The 23952-nt window shown below is 30.0% G+C and overlaps 1 protein-coding gene across 1 annotated transcript; it reads left to right on the top strand.

Moving 5' to 3' along the window:
- Positions 1 to 5804: 5804 nt before the first annotated feature.
- On the top strand, positions 5805 to 11716 carry LOC139855101 (uncharacterized). Its single transcript, XM_071844351.1, has 8 exons — positions 5805 to 5859; positions 5956 to 6530; positions 6630 to 6831; positions 6874 to 7418; positions 10835 to 11028; positions 11074 to 11238; positions 11325 to 11464; positions 11556 to 11716. The coding sequence occupies exons 1-8, from the start codon at positions 5805 to 5807 to the stop codon at positions 11714 to 11716; spliced, it is 2037 nt and encodes a 678-aa protein (XP_071700452.1).
- Positions 11717 to 23952: the final 12236 nt, after the last annotated feature.

The following is a 23952-nucleotide window of genomic DNA, read 5'->3' as shown; positions in this document are numbered from 1 at the left end:
TTTTATCGACGAACTACAACATGCTTGATATGCTCACATCGAGGCGAAGACTTCTCTCTCATTACACTCGTACTTCTGTATAAGGAAATATTTTATCTAAATTCTCAATGGAGAGAGAGACTCTTCACATTATACTAGTATTCACCACGAGGGATAATAGTCCTAACGAACATTTTCGAAAACCAATAAATCTTCCGCGGAGCAAAATTCTTGAGAAATAGAAACTTGTTCCAACAAACGTTTTCAGGTCCTAACAAGCTTGTTCAAATGTATCTTAAAAGAACCGTACCTCGTTTCGGATCGAGATCCTCGTTCACTTCTAAATTTTGGGGTGCTTTACAAAAAGCCTCGGGATCACGTTTAAACATGAGTACAACACATCAACCACATCCCGAAGGACCAAACAAACATACGATTCAAACCTTGGAAACTATAATACGAGTTCGTGTTATCGACTTCAAATTTACTTGAGGAAAAGTACTTGCGTTTAGTCAAATTCTCTTACTACAAAATTTTTCTTTCGTGTATTAACGCCGCACCTTTTCGAAACTTTATATGACCGCAATTATCATTCTACAATTTGTTGGGCCGACATAGGCAACAATCAAACCACCGGAATTGAACTCATTCATGAAATAACCGTTAAGATCGTTCAAATCCAAGAGAGGCCCAAGACGATCCGTAGTCGCCAAAAGAGCCATGCAAATGTTAGACGTAAACCTCTCGAATTCCAAGTGGGAAACCACGTAACGTTAAAAGTCGCACCTTGAGGAGGTGTAATCCGTTTCGGGAAATGTAGGAAGCTAAATCCGCGATACATTAATACTTTTAAAATCTTGGGGCGTATTGGGCCCGTTACTTACCGTTTCGAATTCCCAACTCAAACAAATTCCGTTCACCCTACATTCTGTGTATCAAACTTAAAGACGTGTCTTGCGAATAAGAACTTGTTATCCTTTTCGATGAGCTTACTATCGATGACAAACTTCACTTCATAGGAGAAACAGTTGACATTATGAATAACGAAACCAAACTCTAAAACAACGTAAAAATCCCGACTGTCGAAGTTCGTTGAAATGTCAAAGGAAGTACCCTCATTTATTCGTAGAATTGGCAATGCAAGATTTTAAGGAAGAAACGACAACTACTACTACCAACTAAATTTCGGGACAAAATTTCTTTTAAGGTGTAGTTAATGTAACATCCAGCGTTTTTCCGTTAAATTTATTTTAACACCATCTTTTTTTTAGATAATATCTTCCGTTATCTATATTCGTACCTTTCATTGACTAACGTTCTAAATATTTCCGTTATTTGGTTATAACATCTCCCGATTACTCTAGCGTTTTTAAAATATTCGTTCAGTTAATTCACGCACCCGCTTTGAAATTTGAGGGACCGAAGTTGCCAAGTGGGCAAACTAGTTGACTAGGTCAACTAGTCAACCTACTCTTTCCACCATTCATTTCATTTTCACCTCCTCATCTCTTTCTCTCTTTTCTCTACTTCCATTTTTGAACTCAAACACCCAAATCATTCATTCATCATCTAAATTCGATCTAGGAGGCTTACAACAAAAACAAATTACATATTCGTGATCCTCTCATCATCCTCTACATTTTGGTACCAATTTCATCTCGTTTGGGTAATATTTCTAAAACTCTAGATTTCTCTAATTCGTGTTTTTGACTTGAAATGATGTTAGTTAGTGTCTATGGCTCGTGTCTAGCATGAATATATGAATTATTTGCTCGATCTTGTTGTTTTGCATAAACTAGCATGAACTTGAAATGGGTGTGCTTAATATTGAATTTTGGATGATTAAATATTGTTTTAATGTTAAAGTTCATGTATTCAATGTGTTACTAGCATCATTAGCTTCATTTTTATATGTAGGTTAATTTAGAAAAAGCTTCATTTACAAAATAATTGAATTCATGATTTTGATTAGGGTTTGATGAACTTTGAAATGAACTATTGATGCGTTGAACACTATGAAATTTTGTTAGTAAGTGTTTAATTGTATTGTATGCTTAATTACCTTCGAAACGGAATATCATATGTGTGGATTAGATTCCCAAGTCAAGAAATGCATTTTATGAACTTGAAACTTTAATTTTGAACATTTAACGATCATTCGACGAGGTTTTTGTTTTTGTAAATGATGAACTTGATTGATGAAAAGTATTTAGTTGTATTCCTCATCAAAATACCTTTCCAACGATATAAGATACGTGTTTTGAATGTTTACGGTTGATAAGTTATGGTTGTTTGAAGTTGGATTCGTCTAAGTGTTAAACTGCCCCAAAATTGCTGAACCAGACATAGATGCGGCGCATCTGCCTTGAATGCGGCACATCTGAGGCACACTGCCCAAAAATGTCCATTTTCGTTTAATTCTAGCTATACTACACACCCCCGATTGACATGAAACTTGGCCAACATGCTCATATATGATTTCTAAGCTTAGGAAAATAGTTCGGGACCCGACCCGAACGTGTTGACTTTTTTCATTGACTTTGATTTTGACCAAGTTTGACTTTTAGTCAAACTTAACCAAACAATTATGCAATCATTCTAATGTACCTTTATACTTGATTCTTGCATGAAACTTGACAACGTGATTCACATGCTATACAATTCGAGTCATAACGAGTCATAGGACTAATTGAACACATTTCGCCTGACCTTTTGTCATAACCAGTTAATTGATACAACTTACTTGTTTAGGTCAAGGCTAAGCAACTTTCATGCACACATTTACTTTGTGAAGTACATTTATACTCGTGCACTCGATGTGAGATCATAGTCCCACCTTTTCAATAACTTTTATACTTTTAAATCGTGGGCTGAGAAACATATACTTTGTATACATTTTATACGGTTTATACTCTTATACTTTGAACACAAATACGAAAGCAAAGATACGTATGAGTTAGAATAAAAATTCTCAAGTCCAATTATCATCAGTTACACTTGTAGGGTGTAAGCGTGAATTTATGTTGTGTGGCCATACGGGTTTAACGAACCTTCATTCGGACGGTTCGCTACCGTTAGCGGATGAAATATAATTTTATCGGAATAGTGTAGGTTCTAACACTATATGCAGAGGTAAGATTCAGTTAAGCTTTGATAATTGGATGCTCGTGATACAAACACATCTTTTGAGATGTATACGCTTGATAATCGGTTTATACTAAATCTTGTGGTTCAAAAACATAGTTTACAAATACACCTATGATTTCACCAACGTTTTTCGTTGACAATTTTCTATATGTTTCTCATGTTCATGAATGGTTATTTGATGCATGCTTCCGCGTACACTCATACTTGCTTGGAGTCAAGCATACATGCATACATTCTGATTTCTTGCTTGGGGTCAAGCATACATGCGCACACTTTGATATACTTGCTTGGGGTCAAGCCTACATACTTACGCTATTTATAGCAACCGTGATTTTAAACTAATTATGTCGCAAGTTATTTCATTTATACTTTATACTTTTGTAAACTTAAACTTGTTGTCTAACCGTTTGGTAAAATAAACTTTGTAAGTGTTGTACGTTTCAAATGAATGCGACATAATTTTGGTAAAACGCGTCTCATATAGGGACTATGACCACGCAACGGTACCTAAGTTACCGGCGCCATCAATGGCGATTTTGTCGGGTCGTTACATACGAAAGGACGTTCGAAAATTCGGAACCGAGGCATAAACCGATCATCAACGCGCGAGTCAACGGACCTAAAATTACGAGTCAACTATGCACAAGAATATAATATAATATATATATATATATAATTATATAAAATTATATATATTATATATTATATATTAAAATAAATCGAGCAGGCCACATTTTAATTAAGATGAGTGCTGGCCAGACTGGCCATGCGATCGCATGGCTAAAACATACAAAGCCCATACGATCGCATGGGCTACAGGATTCAGAAAAGTACTATAAAAGGCCACGAATTCTGCTTGACTGATTACACCTTTTCTCTTCTTTATTTCCTTATGTAAGAATTATATATTTATAATTATAATTATAATTTTAATTTAAGTTAATTTTAATAATAAAGTTATGGTTTAGTTGGGATATTGTAAGAAATATTTTACGGGTTTTAAAGTCGGAACTCTGTTCGTGTAACGCTACGCGATTAATCACCACTGTAAGCCATGTTCTTCCTTTTTAAATTAATGTCTCGTAACTAAGTTATTATTATGCTTATTTGATCCGAAGTAATCGTGATGTTGGACTAAATATTAAAATGGGGTTATTGGATTTTGTACCATAATTTAGGTTTGGACAAAAGACCGACACTTGTGGACATTAGACTATGGACTATTAATAGATGGGGGGTATTGTCTAATAACGAATGACAACTCGTTGGAATCTGTCGAACCTATCTTCAAATTAGTTAATCTAATAATTATTAAATGATTATGAATGTTATATTTAGTGACGTTTATACGGCATCTGTTACAATCATTTAATTAATTATTTGGGTTGGGTAATTGATTATTCAAACTGATCAATTGGGTAAATTAATATTCATATCTCATTAAAACAGGGGTGGATTACATACAAGGGTAATTGGTGTAATTGTTAACAAAGTATTAAAACCTTGGATTATACGCAGTCGATAACCTGGTGTTGTGGAGGTCAACAACTATTCAGTTAATTCTTTATATTTAATTCACCACTCTTAGGGATCTAAATGTGCAATTCTTTTTTTTATAGAAAAGTTGGTGAGAGATGACCTAAGAAACACGGAGTATATTTGGTGAACACAACACTGTCAATGCACTTATTAAGTTGTATTATGTTTAGTGATGGATCTTATGTTTTTTATTTGCTTTAAATTGTTTGGAATAAATCTTACTAGTTTAAGTATGATTAATATGCATTTACGATATACGCATTTACGACTGTTTTGCAGTTTGGCTGCCTTGGGCTGTTGCTTTCTCTTGGAAGAATGCTTTTAGAATAAAGTCAGATGGCTTGAATTAAATGGGTACCATATGAGTTCAAGTGTTCTTTACTCAATTGTTTCTCGAATTTGTATTGTGATCGTGGGTGATAACAGTGTGTACACTTCTTTGCTACTTTCTATGATTTGCTCATTTTCGCACATGGTGGTTTTGGTTATGTAAATTGAAAAGGATTTCATTTGTTTTTGTATGTGTATCAAAGGCCATTGACCTATTGGTATCAAGATGTATTTCTAACTATAATTATATGTGATAAAGTTCTTAGGTGGATGATATATATATATATATATATATATATATATATATATATATATATATATATATATATATATATATATATATATATATATATATATATATATATATATATGTGTGTGTGTGTGTGTGTGTGTGTGTGTGTGTGTGTGTGTAAGTCAACATTGTCAAAAGGAGGTCACATGATGGTTACTGGCATCTACAGGGATCTATTTTGTAAATATTTGTAGTGCAGGGTAGATTCTGTAAATATGGTTTTAGTCTGTTACGTTAGGTTTTGTTTCTAACGAACAACATATATATCAAATTGATTGTAATGTTATAGAGTTAGTTCAATTGAATGAGAATACGGTTCAATGTTCCAATTGTTCATCAAAACCCTAAGTCGTCGTTGTCTAAAACTCTTCATGGTATCAGAGCGGCAATGGTGATTTAGTTCGATTCTGTTACAATTCGAATTTTAGATTCAGTGAATTGTTGAATCCTTTTGTGTTCATAATCATATTCAATCGTTTCTGCATCATTTTTTCTGTTTCAATCTCTGAAATTTACAATGAATCAACTCGATTATCAAAATCCGTTGTTTTTACATCCTTCCGGAGGTCCTGGTTCATTAGCTGTTCAACATAATTTAACTGGAGCTCAAAATTATCGATCACGGAGAAGATAAACTGAAATTGCTTTATCTACCAAACGGAGGACAGGTTTCATCACTGCAACTATTTCTAGATCTGTTACAGATAATGCTAGTGCTGAACAGTGGGATACTTGCAATAAACAGGTGATAAGTTGGCTCATGAACTTTGTTAGTAATTCGGTTGCTAAATCGGTCATGTTCATAGGAACAGCTGTTGAGATATGGAAGCCACTTGAAAAATGTTTTGCTTTGAGCAATGGATCTAGGAAGTATAAGCTTCATAAGGAAACTTATGCTATGGTGCAACAAGGTATGATAAACAATGAGTATTATACTAAATTGAAGTGCATCTGGGAGGAACTTGATTCAATGAATCAGTTGCCTAGGGTTACTAATGTGACTCCAGAAATTAATGCTTTTCTTGCTGCTTACAATCAACAAAAAGAAGAGCAACATTTGTTTCAATTCCTAAATGGTTTGGATGAGCACTATAGTTTCATAAGAAGTCAATTGCTCTTGATGACACCTTTACCTAATGTGGAAAGTGCATGTTCTATGTTACAGGAGGAAGAATCTCAAAAGGAAATGTTCTCCAATTTTGAATCAACTGCCTTGTACAGCAGAAATATTCAATCTGCTAGGGTTTTTTAATCTGAAAAATGTACAATATGTCAAAAAGGGCATTCAACAGAGAAATGTTAGGAGAAGATAGGTTATCCTGTTTGGCATTACAAATACAAGCTACAAGAAAGGTCAAAACAAAATTCTGGTAAAGTCAAAAGTAGTCAACCAAAGAGATCTATTGCTAATGTTCAAGGAAATAATGTTATGTTTATATCTGAGCAATTTAAGCAACTTCTCAAATGTCTACATCAGCTGAATAAGAATGATATGCAGTCTAATGATGATTCTGATAATGAAATTGATCATCACTTTATTGCAGGTATCACTTCTAATTTTTATTCTCTTAATACTTGGATATTAGATACGGGAGCTACATATCATATAACTCCTATGTTAAAGTATCTTAGTGATTCTAAATCATTGTTTTGGAAATCAATGATCAGACTGCCCAATGGTGATTCATCTGTTATTTCACATGTTGGCAATATAACATTGAATAATGGCATAAATTTAAAGGGAGTGCTAGTTGTACCTAAATTCAAATTCAGTTTTTTGTCTGTTCCAAAATTGACAAAAGAGAAATCTTGTGCAGTCATTTTCTTTTCACACTTTTGTGTCATCCAGGACTTGATGACAAAGAAGGTCATAGGGTTGGGTGAAAGGAGAGCAGAACTTTACTACTTGGTCAATATGCCACTTTATCAAGTTGATAAGAGATTGACCAAGTTGATAAAAGATTCATACAGTGATAGCAGTTTATTTTCTATAATAAAAGAAGCTTCTGCACATTCTAGTGCTCTTCTTAATAGTTACAGTTTGTTGAATCAAAGATTAGGCCATGTTTTGAAATCAAAACTCAATCATATTACTTGTATTTCTGATTCTGTTGAGAATTCAAGTAATGATGTATGTTTAACTTGTCCTATGGCAAAATTTGTTAAATATCCTTATCAAAAAGTACTTCTAACATTACAAATGTGTTTGATTTAATTCACATAGATATATGGGGGGCCATATAAGATTGTGTGTGATGACCCAGAAATTTTTGACCAAATTTAAACTTAATCTTTATATGATTTCGACAAAATAAGCAAAGTCTGTAATATTGATTCTCAAAATTTTTGAACTAATGTTATATATTTAGTTAACCTTTGACTATTGACCGACGATTCACGAACATCTATTTGTAAATATATATATATATATATATATATATATATATATATATATATATATATATATATATATATATATATATATATATATATATATATATATATATATATATACACAATAAGTTGGAATATTAATTATTAAAATTAATTATAAATAACTTACAATGTGTATTTAAAGACTGATTTATGTATACTAAATAAAGATATATACATATATATAATTTCAAGTTATTTAGTAAACGATAGTAACATTCGTTTATTGATTCGATTGATATTTAGATAAGTTAACTAAAACGTTTAAGATGAACCAGTAAAACACTAATTTGCTACAATATTTATTGCTACAGTACCCGAAAAGCTACAGTGTTTTCGAAAACCACTATTTGCTACAGTAAAAATCATTTTGCTACAGTAAAACAATATTTCAAAATGAAAATGTATGTATATTTTACAAATGTTATAAAATATAATATTAACTTAGATATAAAACGTTTTGATTTAAAGTAATATTATTATATATTAAGACGTTAATTTATAGAAGCAAATGACCAAAACACTCAAATGAATAAGTTACATTTCAATTAGTATAATTATTGGTGAATTAAGTCTAATTATTAATAAAGGTACAATTCGCGAAAGGTAAAGTGCTAGTTTTCTAAGCGTACGAAAATGCGTTCGAGAAACCTTAACCGGGACATAAGTCGAGTGACAACGTACGAGTCATCGGAACAAAAATTACAAGTCAACTATGCACGTGAATTTAATATAATATATAATTAATTATATAAATTAAATATTATATATATTATAAAATATGTCGACAAACCAGAAAACAAAACATAGCGAGTTGGAGACAGGTGGCCATGCGATCGCATGGCCATAAGCCCTTCAAACCATGCGATCACATGGCAGTGGGGGACAAGCAAGGTGTATAAAGTTCGATCAAATTCTGATTCAGGTTCACTCATTCATCTCTCGATCTCAATCTCTCTTCTCTAAATATATATTAATAATAATAATAATAATAATATTATTATTATTATTATTATTAAGATTAATAATATTATTATTAATCTTATTATCATTATTAGTAGTATTATTATTAGTACTATACATAAAATACTACGACGAGGTCATGAGCGAGTTATTTCAAAACGGGTTTTGCGAGCGGGATAGAGCTAAGGAAATTATGGGTTATAGCTATGGAAGTTATGGGTATGGTTAGAGGGTATTACTCGTGAGTAAAACTAGTGTTTATCATCTCCGTTACGTCTACGTACCTTCCTACAATATTGAATCACAATATTGATACGTGAGCATTCATATCTTATCTTTTATATATTAATAGTGTATCCATGTATAGTGCTCGAGTATATATGCTTGTATGCTTTAATTTTATCATTAGATGGTTTATGATGAATCACGAATTTGATACATATGCTACTGATATAAAGTATATGATATGCATGTCGTTGGAAAGCGATCGAAAAATTAATAACTTTTCATTTAGAAATTGCGTGATTTCGATGAACGGATTAAAAGATATGGTCAACTGAATCACGTTTGACGTTAATTGAAATTGTGTTTGAAACTGTAAATTAATATTTAAACAACTTGTCTATGAGATTGATAAATTGGATTTTTTGATATTACTAATCGAGTAAATGAATTTCTATATAAGGTACGTCTCGTTTTATTGAACAATTGTAAAAGTTGACTGTCTTATCATGTTTTAAAGCTTTATAAACACTATAATCTGATTTTACAAGTATTGGAAAACTATGTGAAATAATAAAACATGTTCGATTGTCATGATAATTCAAATATAATATAACTTCTGAAATAAGTAATATTTTGAGTTTGATAAACTATAAATTCGTTTAATTATCAAGACTTATACTATGTTAATAAACATGTATAGATTTAAAGATCATATTGGGTCAGGTTGAATTTTGAGATGACTATTGTTAACTTTTGCATGTCGGTCTCGAGTATTAGGATTGTGATACACTATGACCCGACCTAGTTTGTTAGACATGTATTGACCAACATATGTTCTCTAGGTTGAGATCTACGGTTATTTTGCATTCTGAGTTTCGATCACATTTCGGTGAATGACCTTATGTGCTGCTAAGGAGAGTTTCATTTGATCCCTTATTAATTGTTTTTGTAATCTCTATTTTTGGGCTGAGAATACATGCACTTCATTTTAAACGCAATGGATACAAGTAAATACTAAATTCTACACCGAGTTTGAACCGAAAATCCCTTAGCTTTGGTAACTAGTAACTGCCGATTATAAGAACTGGTAAGCACGAGTAGTTATATATGGATCCATAGGGCTTGACATCTCCGTCTGTTCCAGGTATAGAAACCCTAGCCTGAACTATAAAACAGATGTATACTATTTGAGTTTAATACACGTTGGATTACGTGTATTGTACATGTTGGTTGCATGTATGTTAAAACAGGGGTACTTATTATAATGTTAAAGTTTAGTTACCAGGGTGCTCAATTTTGTAGAATATTCTGATAAACGTTTCTGGATGAAACAACTGGAATCTTGTGATCCACCTTTACATACAGATTATGTCCAACATTAAAACTATGAACTCACCAACCTTTGTGTTGACACTTTTAAGCATGTTTATTCTCAGGTTCCTAGAAGTCTTCCGCTGTTTGCTTATATGTGATACGAGCTTTGTGCATGGAGTCATACATGCTTTATTCGAGAAAACGCTGCATTTACAAAATCATCACCATGTATCTTATTTTGACTGTATTATTAACAGATGTAGTATTGTAAACTATTAATTACGGTGATTGTCTATATGTAGAAATCATCAAACTTCAAAAACCTTGGAATTTGATATTCAATTATGGTGTGCCTTTTCAAAAGAATGCAATGTTTACAAAACGTATCATGTAGAGGTCAGTACCTCACTGTGAAATCGATGAATGATGTATTCATCCAAATGGATTTGGATGGGTCATCACATTGTGACTGAAGGCAAGTATAGGTACTTTCTTACAATTATTGATGATTGTAGTAGAGCCACCTGGTTATACCTATTAGTTCATAAAAATGACTGTTTTCCCGTGTTTAAACCTTTTATGAAGTTTGTCAAAGCTCAATTCAATACACAGATCAAGATGGTTAGATCAGATAATGCTCTAGAATTTGTTAAAGGGGAATTAGGTGCTTATTTGAGAAAGAAAAGTGTAGTGCATCAAACTTCTTGTCCTCATAGACCTCAACAAAATGGAAGGGTGGAGAGACAACATAGACATATTCTTGATACTGCTAGAGCCTTAAGACTTCATTCATGTTTACCATTGAAGTTTTGAGGTGATTGTGTGGTTACTGCTACTTATGTGATAAACAGGTTTCCTAGTCCTTTGTTGAAAAATAAAACACCCTATGAAGTCTTACTTAAGAAGGTTCTTACATATGATCATTTGAAAGTGTTTGGGTGTCTGGCTATGGCAAGTAATCCAACAATAGGTGCAGACAAATTTGATGCTAGATGTATACCTTGTGTTTTCTTTGGGTATCCTCCTCATCAAAAAGGTTATAAATTATACAATCTTCAGAATCATACAACATTTGTATCTAGAGATGTTATCTTCTATGAAGATATATTTCTTTCTCTAAGAATAATACAACATACACCTCCCTTGTTCATGGCATATCACAAATTCATCCTACTGTGTATGATGATCCTGTTATGCATCAAGAAGAGCCTGCATCAGATCAAAATGTCACTTCATTAACTAGTACCTCTCAACCTATTTTTAAGAAGATCACAAAGAAATATAAATCCTCCCACATGGCAAAATGATTATGTGAGGACACATGTTCCTGTAGCAAATCAAGTCTCTTCTCCTAGTCTTGATCCTCAATTTCAATCATACATTACAGCTTTGTTGGCACATTCAGATCCTGCTCATGTTTATGAAGCTATAAATGATCCTGGGTGGTATACTGCTATGAATGATGAGCTAGGGTGTGACACCCCAACTAATTAAGGTAATATTTTATAAATTATTATTGTTACATTTTATGTAAGTGTTATTTTTGTATTAATGGGTTAATATTTAAGGCTTGTTAAGTTAAAGATAAGAGGGACTAAGTGTGCAAAGTTAGTTTAAGGACCTCCCATATTATGGTTTTTGTGGGGAGGGTAGAAAGTGCAAATAAGGCAAAGATAATTAATTTAAGTGGTAAAAATACTAGAATTGTTATCAGTTGCAAAAAAAAAAAAAAATCCAAAAAACTAGTATGTGTGTATGTGTGTGTGTCGACTAGCACCAAGAGGAAGAGGAGAAATCCTTAATTGGAAGAATTAAGCACATGCAAGTAGAAATTCATGTAATCTAGTGTGCCTTGATCATCATAGCAAGTTGCAATCCTTCAATCTCTTCTTCATTTGTGCACAATTAGGGTTCATAAATCCTAAAAGACAATGTATGAACTTCTTAGTCTATGTATCACTAAATTGGGTGTTTTATATAAATCTCAAGCTTATAAGTTGTTATATGTTGTGAATGTGCACATTTGCATGATTAAAAATGAATTTTAATTGAAGTTTGGATGTAAGTTCATGTATGAACTTGCTATTTGAGTGTGTGATATGAAAATGGTGAATATTGGTGTTGCTAGTAGTCTAGAATCAAGTCATGCACACTAGGTGTTTGATAAAATACCTCAATGAAAATGATTATGAGATTTAGCTAAAATTGTGAAGAAAAGAGGTTATGTTTTAAATTGTTGAAATTGTATAAGTAATTGTTGTTAAGAATGATAAGTTCTTAATTGTATGGATTAAATTAGAGAACTTGAGCATTGAGGGAAATGATACTTTATGAATGTTCATGTATTATGATAAGTTAAAGAGGGGATTAAGAAAGATTAAGTTCATATGTGTGAGTATATGAAAGTGTGGTATGTAGTGACCCGAACTTTCCATGATTATATATTATATGAGATTAATATTTACATGAATAAATGTTTTCAACATGTTAAGCAATCAAATTTGTTAAGACTTGATTAATTGAAACGAATTTTGTGTTAACGTTTGACCACCCAGTTTGTCCGATGATTCACGAACGTTATAACTTGTATATGATATGATATTATATATATGAACATATATATATATATATATATATATATATATATATATATATATATGTCTAACGTAATGAAATGATAAGTAAGTATCACATTATGTATATTAACAATGAACCTTATACATAAAACAAGACTACTAACTTAAGAAATTCAAAACGATATCTATACGTAACGATTATCGTTGTAATAACGTCTTAATATTTATATATCATATTAAGATATATTAGTACATCATGTTATCATTATAATGTAATAATTTAACATCTCATTAGATATAATAATAATGGGATTAATTACATTTAACGAAATCGTTACTTTAAAGGTTTCAAAATAACACTTACATGTAACGACTAACGATGACTTAACGACTTAGTTAAAATGTATATACATGTAGTGTATTAAGATGTATTGTTACACTTTTGAAAGACTTCATGACACATATCAAAGTACTTCTACTTAACAAAAATGCTTACAATTACATTCTTATTCATTTTTCATCAACAATTCTACTCGTATGCACCCGTATTCGTACTCGTACAATACACAGCTCCTAGATGTACATACTATTGGTATATACACTTTAATGATCAGCTCTTAGCAGCCCTTAGTGAGTCATCAAACATGTGGGAACCATCATTTGGTAACTAGCATTAAATATCTCACAAAATTACAAACTAATGGAGCCTATATGATACACCAACATTCACGTGAACTTACACACTCTTAAACACTTTCATTTTTCAATATTCTTGAATCAAACTCATCTCTCTCAAGTTCTCTCTTGGTGTTCTAAGTGTTCTTCATCATCTTCATCAAAATCTAGCTCAATCTAGCTCTTAAATCCATACATAAACCAACTTACAAAACAATAACTCAAGAACACATCAAGAACACTTCCAAGTTTGCTAACTTACTTCCAATCTTGCAAATCCATTTCAAGTGATCATCCAACCTCACTAAATCTTTGTTATATACATTAGGTTATCATCCTAATTCAAGGTAATAGTCATATTCAAACTTTGATTAAATTTCTATAACTATAACTATCTTAATTCGAGTAGTAATCTTACTTGAAATTGTTTTCGTGTCATGATGCTACTTCAAGAACTTCCAAGCCATCCAAGATCCTTTGAAGCTAGATCATTTCTTGTCACTTCCAGTAGGTTTACCTACTATACTTGAGGTAGTAATGATGTTCATAACATCATTCGATTCATATATATATAACTATCTTATTCGAAGATTTAAACTTATAATCATTAGAACATAGTTTAGTTAATTCTAAACTTGTTCGCAAACAAAGTAAATCCTTCTAACCTAACTTTTTAAAATCAACTAAGCACATGTTCTATATCTATATTATATGCTAACTTAATGATTTAAAACCTTAAAACACGAAGAACACCGTAAAAACGGACATACGCCATCGTAGTTAAACCGGGGGCTGCTTTGGGTTGGATAATTAAAAACTATGATAACCTTTAAATTAAATGTTGTTCTTCTGGGAAAATGATATTTCTTATGAACATAAAACTATATCCAAAAATCATGGTTAAACTCAAAGTGGAAGTATGTTTTTCAAAATGGTCATCAAGATGTCGTTCTTTCGACGGAAATGACTACCTCTTACAAAAACGACTTGTAACCTGTATTTATGACTATAAACTTATACTTTTTCTGTTTATTTTCATAAATTTCATTTCATTATGAAACCATAGCAACTTGATTCACTCAAAACGGATTTAAAACGAAGAAGTTATGGGTAAAATAAAATTGAATAGTTTTGCTTGTTTTAGCTACGTGAAACGTTGCATCAAATCTATACTAACCATAACTTAACTAACTTATATTGTATTATACATGTATTCTAACATATATTATGTAATATTGATAGATCATAGACACGTATACAATGTTTTGACATATCATATCGACATCATCTATATATACTATTTGGAACAACAATAGACACTCTATACGCGGTAATGCTCGAGTTAGCTATACAGGGTTGATGTTGATTCCAAAATAATAAATATAATTTGACTTGTGATCGAGTCTAAGACTTGTATACACTGGGTCGTGGATTGATTCGGGATAATATATATTGATTTATTTATGTACTACTAACTGTGGACAACTAATTGTGGACTACTAATATTGGACTGTTAACTTAACAAATTTTAAATCGATAAAACGTAATAAAATATGTTGTGAATATATTTCGATCATACTTTGATATGTATGTATATATTTGTTATAGGTTCGTGAATCGACCCGTGGCCAAGTCTTATTTTTCGACGAAGTGAAAATACGTGAAAGTGAGTTATAGTCCCACTTTTTAAAATCTAATATTTTTGGGATGAGAATGTGACGACCCAGAAATATTTGACCAAATTTAAATTCAATCTTTATATGATTTCGACACGATAAGCAAAGTCTGTAATGTTGAAATTTCAAAGATATTGAAGTGTTTTCATTTATGCAATTAACCTTTGACTGTTCTCAACGATTCACGAACTGTTAATGTATATATAAATGATTATATATTTAAATAATTATATATGATAAAATAAGTATGTTACTGAACTATTATAAGATAATTTAAAATAACCAAAACTTGTTATTTGAATATGTAGAGTATATTAATTGTAAATGATTTCGAACATATTTGTCAACATTAACAAAGAATTAAATATATACCTTGAATTATTTGTTTCAATATAAATAATTAATATATTTACCTAAGTAACAAAACTTATTATTCAAAACAATATTATACACATAATATATATATAATTATATATATATATATATATATATATATATATATATATATATATATATATATATATATATATATATATTTATATATATATATATATATATATATATATGATTACAATACATAATTGATGATTATATGTATATCGTAATATATTAAAATGTATAAATATTAAATATTAAATATATGTTAAATATTACATAATTAATAAATTGTACAATTAATATAGAAACAAAGTAATTGCAAGATAAATATTTTTGTTATACTAATATTATTATTACTTTCATTATTATTATTAAAATAGGTATTATTATTAATACTAATATCAGTGTTATTAATGTTACTCTATATGAAAATTAATATATTATGATTACTAATATTTATTGATATCATAATTAGTAGTAAAATTATAATTTTAGTTATTATCATGATTATTAAGTACTATGAATGATAAAAAACTATTTTTTTATTTGTATCATTATCATTATAGCTAGTAATAAGATGATAATTTTCATTATGATTAATATTGGTATTATTGTTTATTAAGAATCATTATCATTATTAATATTATTATATATGTATTATTATTCTTATTTATTATTTTGATATTATTATTATTATTACTAATATAATTGTAATAATTCGATATTATTATTATTAATAATTCTATTATTATATTAGTATTGTTAATAACATTATTTGCGAATTACATATTTATATAAATAAACATATAAGCAAAAATATATAAAAACATATATATCTATAAAAATACAGTTATATATAAATATTTATATATAATGATATATATAAATATATATATGAATAAATATATTTATAAATACTAGTATATATGTAAATAATTATAGATAAATACAAATTATACTCATAGGATCCTAAAAATCAGTATTTTATTAATAATGTACTTATATATATTAATTATTGTAAATAATACATAAAATATAAGAATCAATTTATAAAAAACTAACCTGTTATCTGTCTCTGTCGTTGGTAAAGATTTTCTTCTCTTTTGTACGTGAAATTGTTTGCTTCTGATCAATTATCACTAAATAACAATCACGTTACTGCTTCACTTGTTCGATTAAAATCATTATACAAGACACTCTTTCTAATTATTCGAAAAGAAAAATAGAAATACAAGTTTCATCTCTGTTCTTGGGTTGATTTACCAAAAACTCGAATACAAATTTAATTGCGAAATCTATTAATGCAATTATGTTAGAAAACGTTCACTTAAACTATTTGAAAACTCTCAAGGTCCAATTTATCCTATCAAGATTCAATTTCGAAGTCAAAGTTCAATTTTTAAAAGTCAACTGAAAGATTCATGGTAAAATTCGAACTCGTTTTTATGCTTTAAGCTTAATTAAGGATCCAGAAAGTTTGCATATATGATTTAGAACATTGTTTATGTTATAATTATAATCTAAAGCTATTTAAAAGTTAAGATTTAATTTGGTGTTCATAGCGTTTTGACTGTGATATTTAATAAAACGAATTCGAATAAATTTCAAAAATTTGGAAATGCAGTTATGTTAAGAATCATCTAATCAAACTATCTAGAAAATTTCAAACTCCAATTCATTGTATCGATTGCTAATTTAAGAGTCAAAGATGGTTTATGAAAAGTCAAAGGTTCCGTTCTTCATAAAAATTAGACTTTCTGTTAATGTTTTAAATTAAATTAACGACGGAGAAAGTTTATATGGTTGAATTAAAACATTTTTCATGTTATAACAATAGGCTGAAACGTTCAAAAATTTAGAAATTGATTTGGAGTTAGAACGTGTTCTTCAAAAACTATCTGTTTCAATTTATTCTGTTTTAATTCCTGTTGTAAATTAAATTGCTCAATAAATAATCGTTTCTATATCAATTACTAAATCTAAAACTGAAAATACAATTAGGTATTAACATTGATCAATCCTTGGTCGATTATATTGTGGGGAATAAGATGAAACAGAAAGTCGAGATAAATAAATTAAAATGAGAATAAAAGTAGATAAACAGAATAGCTCAGCTGGTTTGGACGAGTGTCGGGTGTACAAGAGGTCGCGGGTTCGAGTCCCATCCCGGGCAGTCTTTTTTTTTTTTTAAAATGCTTCTAAGGTATTAATTGATATTTTTATTATTTTTATTAAGTATTGTTATTATTATTATTTCCTTTAATATTACTATTAATTTTATTGTTATTATAATTAAGATTAATTATATAAAATGATTAATTGTTAATATATAGGTATGATTATTATTGTTATAATTAAAGTAGTAGTAATTATTATTATTTTTATCATTATTATTATTATTACTTTTATCATTAACATTATTATTATTATGATTAAATATTATAATTATTGTAAATATCATCATTTATATTAATATTATTATCATTACTAATATTATCATATTTATCATTATTATTATTACCAAGATTATTATTAATATTATCATTATGTATTATTACTATTAATAATATTATCAAATCATTATAAATATTATTATTAATGTTGTTATGAGTATTATTATTATTATATAATTACTAAAATCATTATCATAAATATCATTAACAATAAAATAAATATTTTACAGTTATTAGTATTAATATCATTATCATTAATATAATCATTAACATTATTACCTTTATTAATAATATAAAGTATTATAATTATTATCATTTTTACCAATATTAATATAATTTTACTATCATTAAAATTATTTTTTTACAAACAAAAGATATATTTATAAAAACATATTTAATACCTATAAAATAACAAAATTTATATTTTATATACAAAAAAATATATGAAACATATATATACTATTAATATAAAAAGAATATAACTAATATATATATATATATATATATATATATATATATATATATATATATATATATATATATATATATATATATATATATATATATATATATATATATATATATATATATATATAATTGTTCGATTACCATTACATGTATTAATATACATGATTGAATATAGGTTCGTGAATCCAAGGCCAACCCTGCATTGTTCAATGTCGTCATATGTATTTTTACTACAAAATACAGTATTGTGAGTTTCATTTGATCCCTTTTTAAATGCTTTTGCAATATATATTTTGGGACTGAGAATACATGCGCTTTTATAACTATTTTACGAAATAGACACAAGTAATTGAAACTACATTATATGGGTGAATGATCGAAGCCGAATATGCCCTTTTTTCTTGGTAGCCTAAGAATTAGTAAACCGATCTACTAATTGACGCGAATCCTAAAGATAGATCTATTGGGCCTAACGAACCCCATCCAAAGTACCGGATGCTTTAGTACTTCGAATTCATTTTTATCATGTCCGAAGGATTTCCCAGAATGATAGGGGATATTCTTATATGCATCTTGTTAATGTCGGTTACCAGGTGTTCACCATATGAATGATTTTTGTCTCTATGCATGGGACGTATATTTATGAGAAATGAAAATGAAAATCTTGTGGTCTATTAAAAATGATGGAAATGAATATTTATGATAAACTAATGAACTCACCAACCTTTTGGTTGACACTTGAAAGCATGTCTATTCTCAGGTATTAAAGGAATCTTCTGCTGTGCATTTGCTCATTTTAGAGATATTACTTGGAGTCATTCATGACACATTTCAAAAGACGTTGCATTCGAGTCGTTGAGTTCATCAAGATTATTATTAAGTCAATTATAGTTGGATATATTCTGAAATTGTATGCATGCCTGCCAACTTTCGATGTGATGAAAGTTTTTCTTTTAAAAACGAATGCAATGTTTGTCAAATGTATCATATAGAGGTCAGAACCTCGCGATGTAACCAAATGTAATGTATTCGTCTAGATGGATTAGGACGGGTCCTTTCGGTTGGTATCATAGCGGTGGTCTTAGCGAACCATGTCTTGCGTTAGTGTGACTAACTGATAGTTGTTTAGATGCATTAGTGGGTCTGGACTTCGACTGTGTCTGCATGTCAAAAGTTTTGCTTATCATTTAGTGTCGAAAAATTATTTGCTTATCATCCTTAAATCTAGACACATCTTACTGTCTCTATTGCATAGATAGTGTATAGATAAATTCATATCTTAGTGTATCTGTTATTGTTACCTGTGCCTGACAGCTTCCGTAGATTCCTCCGTAACTTATGGGATTTTAGTATTATATATGCATATGTAAATTATGTATTGCAGGGTACTAATCTACATCTTATAATCTATTTCTTATCGAAAATCCTTCATCTGATCGTACGAGATGAATCCCTCAACCAGTTCGAATTCCTCGGATTCCGACAGCTATTCTGATATGGAGTTTCACCTAAGCTCCGAAAGCAGTGTCACCAGAATGAATCAACTAATCATCCATCCCCAATTCATCTGATGGGTTCGTAGTCAACTTAATCGATGGAGACGAAAAGAAGGCGATCCTTTCCACCCATCAAACTGCATTCTTGGAAAAGAACCTGAAGCACTTACCGGCGAACCTATTCGAAACACCATTCTCATATTCATTTCCAGAGTATCTCGCCACGACTGTATTCTATCTAAAATTCTAAACCTTATTCATGCGCTTGTTCTAACCACCAATCATCCCGGAGTAATCGAAGAAGTCAACGGACTTCACGCTCGAGTAATCAATTTGGAGAATATGGTGCAAAATTTACCAGCTTCAGCAATATCACCGGCACCAACAGTACCATTACCACCACCAACAACAACCACATCGCAAACCTCAACTTCACAATCTGTCACACGAACATCAACGTCATACGCACCATAGATACCAAGGAGTACCAACAACAATGAACGATGAAGTATTAATTCATAACTTCATTGAAGAAATATTCTGCGAAGAATATGTGGTTTCTAAAAGTTTTAGAGATTATTTATTCTAGCTCAAACCGAAAATCAAATGAGTTTAATATCATATTGACTCATTAAATCCATAATTACCTCTGAAGAAAATATATATGTACATATATTTTCATAAGATTGTAATTGAAAATTCTTTCGTACAAATTGTTAATGATGAAAATATTTTAACGGGTACGTAATACCCGAGGAATATTTAGATTTCACATGAATAAGTTACACTGTACATTCTTCGAATCTGATTCAACAGTCATTTACTATCCTACTTACATCCACAGATATACGTATCTGTTCACCACATAATAACCATTTTCACTCAATTACGTATTGGATTTTGACCTATCATAATCCAACGAGTGGCATAATGAAGAAAACATTGGACAAAATAAAATTTGTTAGAAACAAACAAATTAACTACGAGAAAATTTTTGTTAAGAATCCACGCTAACTGTTCCTAGCTAATTGTTCCTAGCTAACTGGTTACATTTTATTTATCGCAATTTATTTATCGCAATTTTAATTCTCGCAATTTTATTTATCGTCATTTAATTTGTGTTATTTATTTTACGCACTTTATTTATCGTCATTTAAATACTGTTATTTACGCATTTTAAATATCGGGACGCGTATACAAAGGTTTGACATATCATATCGACGCATCTATATATATTATTTGGAATAACCATAGACACTCTATATGCAGTAATGTTTGAGTTAGCTATACAGGGTTGAGGTTGATTCTATAATAATATATATACCTTGAGTTGTGATCGAGTCTGAGACATGTATATAATGGGTCACGATACGTATTAATTAATTCGAATATTAAATATTAAATTATATATGAACTATTGAATTACTAACTGTGGACTACCAACTGTGGACTACCAACATTGGACAATTAAAATGAATTAAAATATTGATTATAACATATGAAACTAAACATCTCTTCAAGTTTGCCACTTGATTTCATCCTAAACCTCATTTGTATCTTGACGATTACAATCTGCGTTCAAACCTTTCATGATTCATAAAAACACCTCAGTCGAGAGGATGAACCAACCGCACTTCATCTACAAAAGAAAAGATTGATGCATATAGTATTACACCAGAAAAACTCTCAGAACTGAGTAAACGTATCTGTGCTAGCTCCTTTGGCGTTGTTATTACCGAAAATAACTTTGCAATCCCTTTCCAAAGTAGCCAATTTTGTCACAGCTCCAGCAAGTCAACTTCGACTTCCCATTCGAATTAGTCTTATTATAACCTTGATATATAAGTTTTCCTGTCGTCATCGTTACCGGGGAACCGTTTATATTTCACCACATTAGCAGTAAACTTACCAGCAACTTCAATGAATTTGGACTTTCTGAAAAATCATTATATTCATTGAAACCCCATCGTGTATTCATCTATACCCTGTAACAATAATTGCCATACCAATTACCGAGAATCAGCAATCAGTATTTCGAATCTCGTAGCCTTTCTACATCAATAGTTATATGTATACATATAACAATTATCTCCTAGAATTACGATCTTCAATTCTGAAATTTTGAAAAGCACCCAGCCTATGAATCAATACATTGAACTTTGGAAAAGCTGAATGTAGGCAACCGTAAACGACCTTAATCGTAGGAAGTTTGATGATAAAGAATAGTATGTTGGAAAAGCTCAGAAAAGTTGGAACTGGAAAACTGATTGAGCTAACCACGAAGGAGACCAAGGACAAATACAAGGACCATACCTATATCAAAGAATCCAGGTAATTCTGGATCCGTTGAAATCTTTAGAGAATATCTTGCTCCGAAGTCATGTTAAAATCTTGCGGAAAATTTTTCTTCATCAACTTTCGAACTTAGAAATTTCAAAATATCTTCATAAATATTTGCATCCGATATTAATTATCTCTTTGCTCTATTTGTGTTATATCATAAAAGGAAACTGTTTTAGTTTCTATATTCCGTAAACCTTTGAATTTAAAATATGAATTTTATTGAAGTAGTGTTGGGAACTGAAGCATGAGTTAGTATAATATAATGACACTTGATCAACATGATTATATTACAGTAAGTCATGCTGAGTTTCTAATGGGACGTGATAATTCACAGATCATAACGTCATCATGTGCCATGTTACATAACTCTTTCATTCTGCTTAACTTCTGAACATATCAAGAAAGTATATTCATGATAGTTCTATTCTCAGTGATTCTGGTACTTTTGACAAATCAAATCGTGCGATTACGTTCTTTCTTGTTTAGAACATTAAGTTCATTCAAAACTCCATACTTACGAATTCTAGACCACTACTCGCTTTACTAGAGATCGAGAAGATAATAAAAAGGCAAAGAGCTCCAAAATATAAGAGAAAATATAAAGCCCAATAACAACACGAAGGTTACAAACTGTGGATATTAATACGAATAGCAATATAAAGACACGGTATAATTAAGAATAGTATCACCCCAAAGTAAAAGTAAAAGTAAACAAATTTTTCTGGTGGAAGATTGAAAAGAAGAATGACAGATATGAATGTTAGGAAAGTATCAAGGATTAGAACTGGATTAAGCATTTTCACAATCTTTTAGATGTATGAACTAAGAAAGAAAGTATAGAAAAGGTGAGACTAATGGAACGGAAGAGTTAAATTTATAATGGAAATATCATACAGAGTAATCGAGGCAGATCACCGTATTTAATTATAGAGATCTTAATTTCCTTACTCGCCGAAGAATCAAATCTTTTAGATTTCGAAGATTTTCTTTAAATCCCTTGAATTCCGGAATTTAACCAAGACAACGTCAAAAGTTAAGACGAAACTTTATTTCTACAATTCACTCTTTTGTGATAGCTTCACTCGTGCTCTTCAAATAATCGAATTGTTTTATCCATATTACTCAATGATGATAAAACTCTATTTATCAACTCATATTCGTCATGAAAACATTTTTATTATTAGCCATGACCACCTCACTCAAATTTCAGGACGAAATTTCTTTAACGGGTAGGTACTGTGACGACCCGGAAATCTCCGACCAAATTTAAACTCAATCTTTATATGATTCTGACACGATAAGCAAAGTCTGTAATGTTGAAATTTCAAAGATATTGAAGTGTTTTCATTTATGCAATTAACCTTTAACTGTTCTCGACGATTCACGAACCGTTAATGTATATATAAATGATTATATATTTAAATAATTATATATGATAAATTAAGTATGTTACTGAACTATTATAACATAATTTAAAATAACCAAAACTTATTATTTGAATATGTAGAGTATATTAATTATAAATGATTTCGAACATATTTGTCAACATTAACAAAGGATTAAATATATACCTTGAATTATTTGTTTCAATATAAATAATTAATATATTTACCTAAGTAACAAAACTTATTATTCAAAATAATAATATACACATAATAGATAAAT

This window comes from Rutidosis leptorrhynchoides, chromosome 1 (assembly GCF_046630445.1).
Source record: "Rutidosis leptorrhynchoides isolate AG116_Rl617_1_P2 chromosome 1, CSIRO_AGI_Rlap_v1, whole genome shotgun sequence".
Taxonomy (NCBI): Eukaryota; Viridiplantae; Streptophyta; class Magnoliopsida; order Asterales; family Asteraceae; genus Rutidosis; species Rutidosis leptorrhynchoides.
Note: the sequence above shows the minus strand (reverse complement) of the source record. Positions and strands in the feature narration are given on the sequence as shown.

Bases quoted from the DNA above. Each gene is read 5' to 3' on its own strand.
- LOC139855101 (XM_071844351.1), top strand. From the start codon at position 5,805: ATGAATCAACTCGATTATCAAAATCCGTTGTTTTTACATCCTTCCGGA. The intron at 6,531-6,629 runs GTTTTTTAATCT...TACAAATACAAG, and splicing joins GAAATATTCAATCTGCTAGG to CTACAAGAAAGGTCAAAACA. The intron at 11,465-11,555 runs GTACCTCTCAAC...ATGTTCCTGTAG, and splicing joins AAATGTCACTTCATTAACTA to CAAATCAAGTCTCTTCTCCT.